Raw genomic sequence first — 7494 nt, forward strand, 5'->3', positions numbered from 1 at the left:
TATGCCCTTACATAGTTTCCTGGTTTTTTTTTCTTTCATTTCTTGTTGTTTTGAGTTTTTGTTTGTTTTTCTGTTTTCACTAGAGAAGATCTTGATATATTTGTGGCCCTAACTGGTCTCATACTTAATATTCAGCCTACACTGACCTCAGATTCTTGGCAAACTTCCTGCTTTGGTTCCTAATTGCAGGAGTTACAGGTTTGTACCACCATGGTTGGCTATTTTCTTCCATTTTTTTCTGTTTGTCTTTTCTATTTATATTCTTTTTCTGTATTCCCAGAATATTATTATTTAACATTTTCTCTTTCCTGAAGTATGGAGCCCATGGTGGAAATCATACATTCAGTGGTACCCACACTCCATGATAACCCCACACTCCATGGTAACCCCACACAAATAAACAAAAGTCACACCTGGAGAGATGGCTCAGTGGTACAGAGAACTTCCTGCTCTTCCAGGGGATCTGAACTCAGTACCCAGCACCCACATCAGGCTGCTCATAAACATCTGCAATTCCCATTCCAGGGGTTCTTCTGCCCTTTGATGGCACCCACAGATGCGTGGTTTACACGCTTACACACATACAGACATGTGGTATACAGGCTTACATAAATTAAGACAGACATGTAGGATACACGCTAACATACATACACACAAGTGAAAAAATAAAATAAACCTTTAAAAATAAATGAGAGTTGAAGTCTTTCGACAATCTTTCCCGTTAACCAGTTAACACAAGACAAACGTTTTGGGCAATCCATTTTCTGCCAAAAAGTCACCGCCTGTGAGACACACCATGCCGTTGCAGGTGAGCTGTCTAACTTCCAAGCTGTTTTAAGGGCATATACATTCAATTCTAGAAGTAATGTAATTCAGTGAGGGGTTCCAAAGAACTACTTTGAGCAGTGGTGAGCAGCACACGGCTGCCTGTCGGTCTTCAAAGCTCTGCCTTCAGCTCACTTCACGACACCGGGAACCCAATGGGGTCTTCAGAGCTACGCCCGTGGACCAGTGCATCCTAAATCCCAACTTTGTGTTTATTTTATATGTGTCTGTGCATGGGTGAGAGCTCTTCTGCTTGGGAGCTCTGGAGGCCAGACGTCATCAGACTCCATAGAACCGGAACTGGAGTTACAGGCGGTTATGAGCTACACGAAATGCATGCTGGGAACCAAATGCCAGAGCTCCGTAGGAGCAGCAAGCACTCTTAATCAACCACCCACCTCTTAAGTCCTTAAAATGGTTTTTAAAATGGGGCTGCAATTCTCACGTGTGTCTCTGATGGTTTAATGAATGAGCACTTCCTCACCAGCAGTGCTCCAGACGCCCAGCAGGAGGCCTGGTCACGATACAATGCAGACCCTCAGAGCACTGTGTTGCGGTTAAAATAAAAAATAAGTGCGACCGTTCCCGCGTGTCACAGCGCCATGCTGGCCCCCTGGTACTCTCGGACAGGGCGATCGCTCCCTGGCACCGTAGGGCCTTATAGAACTGACATTAGTTTATCTCTGACTAGTACCTCTCCTGGCTGCCTCTCTCCCACACTAGTTCCGGCACCGGAGCGCCATATAGAACTAACACTGATTTATCTCAGCAGCAGCTGGTTCTGCTATCTTCTGGCCCCAGCGGTCCCTCCACTCTCATTGCTAGTCGCCCTGGCCAGCCCTGATCAGCCGGATATTCTCTGGTCCCAGCTACCCAATAAAATCATGACTCAACAAATTGTAACCCATCAACCAGATTTATATGTTAAATTCTCAATCCACAACACATCCACCCAATAAACTTACAACCAATTGATAAGGATATAAACCGCCCACCTAGATAAGATAAATTTGCCTACAGAAATCCATCCCGGCTACCTTGGCCCTTCAGGACCACCCTGATCTGGGTCATCTTTCTCCGTCTCCATCTTGATTCTCCTTCCTTCTCCTTCTCTCCCACCTTACAAAAACTTTGTCCCCACCTTATTTTTTTTTACTGTCCAATCTTGGCCTTGACCTAACTGGTGCCAGCCCTTACCTGAATATTGACATCAACCTACACACTGAACAGTGGCAGGCTCCAGACACCCAGCAGGAGGCCTGGTCATCATATACTGCAGACCCTTAGAGCACTGAGCAGCTGTTCCTGAGAAACCATGACAAAACCAAGGCTGCCCACATTACAGCCAAGAAGTGAGCGGCTCGGTGAGATTTTCTGTGCTTCCTGGGAATGCCATGTCTGCCCCATAGAGAGGAGGGCAGCTGCGACAATGACATTAAACACGCAGAGCCACCATCTCAGTACATTAACAGAAGCTCCCTAGCATGCACTGACCATTCCCCTAAAATTATTACATATTTAAAGGAATCTTGGGAGCTGAGCTGGGGGCCTTAGTGGGTAAGGCACAACCGTAAGGGTCTGACTTCAAATCCCCAGAGCTCAGTAACACCAGGTTGATGACTTGCATCATTGATTCCTGGAAACTCACAGGCTAGCTTCCCGTTTCAAACAGGGAAGGCAAAGAACATGAGAAATGGCCTGTGATGGTTTGCATATGCTTGGCCCAGGAAGTGGCACTATTAGAAGGTGTGGCCTTGTTGGAGGAAGTGTGTCACTGTCGGGGTGGGCTTGGAGACCCTCCTCCTGACTGCCTGAGGATGCTCAGTCTGTTCCTGGCTTCCTTCAGCTGAAGATGTAGAACTCAGCTCCTCCTGCACAATGCCTGCCTGGATGTTATGATGCTGCCATGTTCCTGCCTTGATGATAAATGGACCGAACTTCTGAAGCTATAAGCCATCCCCAATTAAATGTTGTCCTTTATAAAATTTACATTGGTCATGGTGTCTGTTCACAGCAATAAGACCCTGACTAAGACGTTGCCCTCTGACCTCCACACATGTGTGATGGCATGCACATGCTTGCATTTACACACATAAATGGGCAGGCACCAGCACCTCTCATATACATACACACAGAAGACAATGGTTCGGTGAGATGGCTCCATAGATACCAAGCCTCATCTCTTCAGTTCTATCCTGGTGACTGATCCCCATAGTGAACAGACAGAACAAACCCTCAAAAGCTCTCCCTAGGGCCTGGAGAGATGGCTCACTGAGTAAGAAACTGGCTGCTCTTGCAGAAGACCTGGGTTCGATTCCCAGCATCTATAGGGTGACTCACAACCTGTAACTCCAGTTCCTTCTTCTGGCGTCCACGTGGTGCACAGACCTGCATGCAGCCAAAGTGACTTTGAGACTTACTGCTCAATAAGCTTACCCCTCCCTAGTTCTTTCTTAGCTCTGGCTGGCTGGTTCAACTCAGCCCTTCTGGCTCAAACTCCTCTCCAAGCTGACTGATGCAGTCTGGCTTCTCTCAGCTTCTGACTGAATTGCTCTGCTTGGCCTCATACTGACTTTGGCAACTATTCTAATCTGGCTCCTTCTCATTCTCCTCTGACTTGTTCTGTCTTCACCTGTACCACCTGTGCCACCTGTACCACCTTGCCACCTGTACCACCTGTGTCACCTGTACCACCTGTGCCACCTATCTCCGTACAACTGCCCCAGTAAAACTGCCTTCTTCCTCTCTACTGTTCTCTCAAGTAGCTTCAGGTTCTTCTCTCTTCTCGCGCGTTAGGCGTATCCTAGTCTGTCAAATCTTTCTCTGATCTGTCACTTTGTCTGCCACTCTATTAGACAGCACTTTCGAACATGGATGTTTCCTTCTACAAGCTAACTTTACCTTCATTGCTTAGGATTAAAGGTGTCTGTATTCCAGCCAGAGGGATTAAATCTCGGGGTCCGCAGTGTGATCAAACATCCTGCAAAATCACAGGTATACCAGAAAGCTGTAGCAGTTAGGATCAAGTTTTTAACTTCCTTCCAAAAGATTCCAACCCATTTCAAATATAAAAGTCAGGATCCGATGAGCTGAAAATAATTCTTACACAGACCGCCCCTCCCCAGGAGCCCTTGCAGCCTAGGGTGGCTGCTGTATAGCCAAGAATGGCCCTGAACTCCTGATTCTTCTCTCTCTCCCCCACAAGCACTGGGACTACAGTGTGCTAAGCCTCGATCTCTGAGACTTTTTTTTTAAATTTCCATTCTCTGTCTCTATGACTCAGAAAGCAAATTAAGCTGAGACAACACCACTCACCCCGCCCCACCCCTCCCAACAAGGCAGTAGGCATCCTGGCTTAGCCCCCTTCATTCGTTATACAGCTTTGAGCCTTGTCAAGGGGGGACACAGCTAGGGAATTTAAACCCCTTAGCTCAACCTGCTTGTGGCTTCCAGCTTTTCTGTATACACAGACTGCCCATCCATGGAGTCTAAGAACTTACATTTTAAGGTAGATGTATACAGAATGAGCAACTGACTAAGAAAGATGGCAGATACATTAAATGTATGTGTGTAAAAATTATAAATGCATATGATTTAGTGAGATAAGATAAAGGATGTAAAAAAGGAGAGAAGAGAGGACGAGGAGGGGAGAGGAGAAAGGGGAGGGGAGGGAAGGAGAGAAGAAAGGGGGAGGGAGGGAGAGAAGAGAGAGAAAGGGGGAGGGAGCCAGGGAGGGAGGGAGAGGAGGGGAGGGGGGAGAAGGAGAAAGGGGGAGCGAGGGAGAGGGAGAGAGAGAGAAAGGAGAGGGGAGGGGCAAGGGGAGGGAATGGGAGAGGAGAGGAAAGGTATCTGCAAGGGCAGCACAGTAGGAATGGAGAAGTGACAAGAGAAGTGAATTCCCTCCAGAGGCTTAAGCAGTCTGAGTTTCTAACTCCCTCCACCTCCTCAGAAACTGAAACGTGGCTTCGCTCCGTTGCTCCCTGAAACCCACATTTTATTACTGGAATATTCCTTCCGGGAAGCTACGTGACTGCACAACCAACAGAGTATCGTTTCCCTTAGGAAAGGGGGCTTTTCAGACCTGGCAGCTTTTCAGACAGCCAGGGCTCTGGCTCTGGAAAATATCTTTAAACGCCTCAGGCTGGCCCAGCCAGCCACCTCAGATTATCTTTAGAATACAACGCCTGCACACTCCCGTCCTTCAGGCAGCCCTGAAGCTCGTGATCTGTAACTCTCAGAAGCTTCCGCTTGGAACCTGGGCCCAAAATGACAGAGCTGTCTGCTTTCCGCACCTAAAACGGCCCTCCCCCCAGTTCTATTACACCCATCCAGAAGAGCACCCGAGCATCCTCCCCAAACCCAATCTCTGGGCATCTCAGACGCAAGGATAACGGTCCTTCTTCCTGACTTGGGAAAATGTGGGAGAGGCGCTGTGGCACCTTCTAAATCTGGATACCGTACCCACAGACCCGGGGCACGAACTGGAGTGGGAGCATCTGTGAGTGGAGACGAGGCCGGGTCCCTACGCTTAGAGCCCAGGATGGGGGACAAAGCAAGCTGGTCCTTCCATCCTCCTCTTTCTACCCAGTCAGAGATACCGCGCGGGTGGGTGGCCGCATTCCCACATGAACTTCAGCAATACACTTACCTTCATTGCTCTTGGCTGGGGTCGTGGCTCCAGCCCCTGGGTGAAAATTCGAGTCTCTGAGGAGGCGGCGGTGCGGCGACACGTGGCGCTCAGGGTCGGCAAGCGCGGAAGATGGAGAGCTGGGCGCGCTCTGCTGCGGATTGCATCAGCGAATGGCGCAGCAGCGAGCTACAGCCAGACCTCTGGCTCACTCCAGGGTGGGGACACTGCGGGAGGGGAGGTGACAGAGTGAGGACAAATCTGACAGCATCTTTGATTCCTCTGCTAGCTCCCCGGCCCTTCCCCCGAATCATACAGTGCACAAGGGTCTGGTCTCTCGGAACTTGGAAATTTTTAAGGTATTATTTTTGGATAGTAAAGAACAGTTTGGTTTTTTCCATGGTTCCTTCTCAAGCTCCACCCCCACAGTCAATGCTCAAATACGACCACTCTTACCAATTCCTTTTCTCTTTAATTTTTATCACATTTAAATAAATGTAATAGATTTTGTATAGGGGTGGGTGGCGAGGTGGGCAGGGTCCTGTGGTGGACAAGGACAACTGGCAGGAGCCGGTTCTCTCCTTTCACCGCCTGGGCCCTGGCATGAGCTCTCAGTTCAGGTACCTCGGTTCTTAGTTTGCATCCTTTGATATGCACGTACAGACGTTTACAAGGTGAACCGGTCCCCATAACCTGGTCACCTCCTTCCCAGACTCCACACCACGGCGTGGCTGCATTTCTGCCCCTAGCATCAGGCCAGGCTCCCACTGACTGTAACCTTTCTCTAAAGATCTGCAAACGTTCTCTTCAGTGAATCTAAGCAGCCGTCTCTGCTGTGAAATGTTCATTCTATACTCCCTGGGAGAGAATAGGCTTTTCCAGGATGCTTTGCCTGCATCCTTTATTTAAAACAAAAAAGGTTTTCTTTCTTTTCGTTTTTTTCTTTTCTGGTGCTTGGAATGGAACTGCCCAGATACAATGGAGGCCGAATTATCCTTCTCACCAATGTGCTGCGTCATCTTTGCATCCACACAATAGCAACGGGCCCTTCCCTTCAGGGGACCGCAGCAGTCCGGGGCTTTAACTCAAGCCTCACCGTGGGCTTCAAGTGCTGAATGTAAACACCCTGGGTTATTGTTCATACGGTGGAGCACTGATCACAATCACACGAAATGAAGCAAGGTGCTGCTGCCTGTCTGTTGTCACAACAACCCTAGAGTCTGAAGCAGCACACATACACCACACACACAAACACACACCCCACTGGTTCACACACCACAGATGCACACACACACACACACACACACACCCCACTGGTTCACACACCACAGATGCACACAAACACACACACACACACACACACACACACACACCACTGGCTCACACACCACAGATGCACACAAACACACACACTCACACATACACACATACTCATACTCACACACACACACACACCACACAAACACACACACCCCACAGGCTCTCACACCACATACCACCCAAACACACACACACACACACCACAGGCTCTCACACCACATACCACCCAAACACACACACACACACACACACACACCCCACTGGCTCACACACCACAGATGCACACAAACACACAAACACCCCACAGGCTCACACACCACATACCACCCAAACACACACACACACTCACACACACCACACAAACACACACACACTCACTCACACTCACACACACACACACCACACAAACACACACACCCCACAGGCTCTCACACCACATACCACCCAAACACACACACACACACACTCACACACACACTCTCACACACACATACTCACACACACACACACACCCCACAGACACACACACCACATGCACACAAACACACAAACACCCCAGGCTCACACACCACATACCACCCAAACACACACACACACACACACACACACACATACACACACACACACACCATACCACACACAAACACACACACCCCACTGGTTCACACACCACAGATGCACACACACACACACACACCAAAAACAAATGCATATACCACGGA

The 7494-nt window shown here is 48.9% G+C and overlaps 1 protein-coding gene across 2 annotated transcripts in view; it reads right to left on the reverse strand.

Moving 5' to 3' along the window:
• Positions 1–5679, reverse strand: part of Bcat1 (branched chain amino acid transaminase 1) — an 82955-nt gene extending 77276 nt beyond the window's left edge. The window contains exons 1-2 of one of the 2 annotated variants that reach the window (XM_087656336.1): positions 5474–5627; positions 3727–3805 (exon numbers count right to left, since the gene is read on the reverse strand). In XM_087656336.1, coding sequence (XP_087512462.1) covers positions 3727–3732 — 6 coding nt within the window. In that variant the 5' untranslated portion in view covers positions 3733–3805; positions 5474–5627. 2 annotated transcript variants of the gene reach the window in all.
• Between the last annotated feature and the right edge of the window lie 1815 nt (positions 5680–7494).

This window comes from Rattus norvegicus, chromosome 4 (genome assembly GCF_021556685.1).
Source record: "Rattus norvegicus strain SHRSP/BbbUtx chromosome 4, alternate assembly SHRSP_T2T, whole genome shotgun sequence".
In the NCBI taxonomy this organism is placed as follows: domain Eukaryota; kingdom Metazoa; phylum Chordata; class Mammalia; order Rodentia; family Muridae; genus Rattus; species Rattus norvegicus.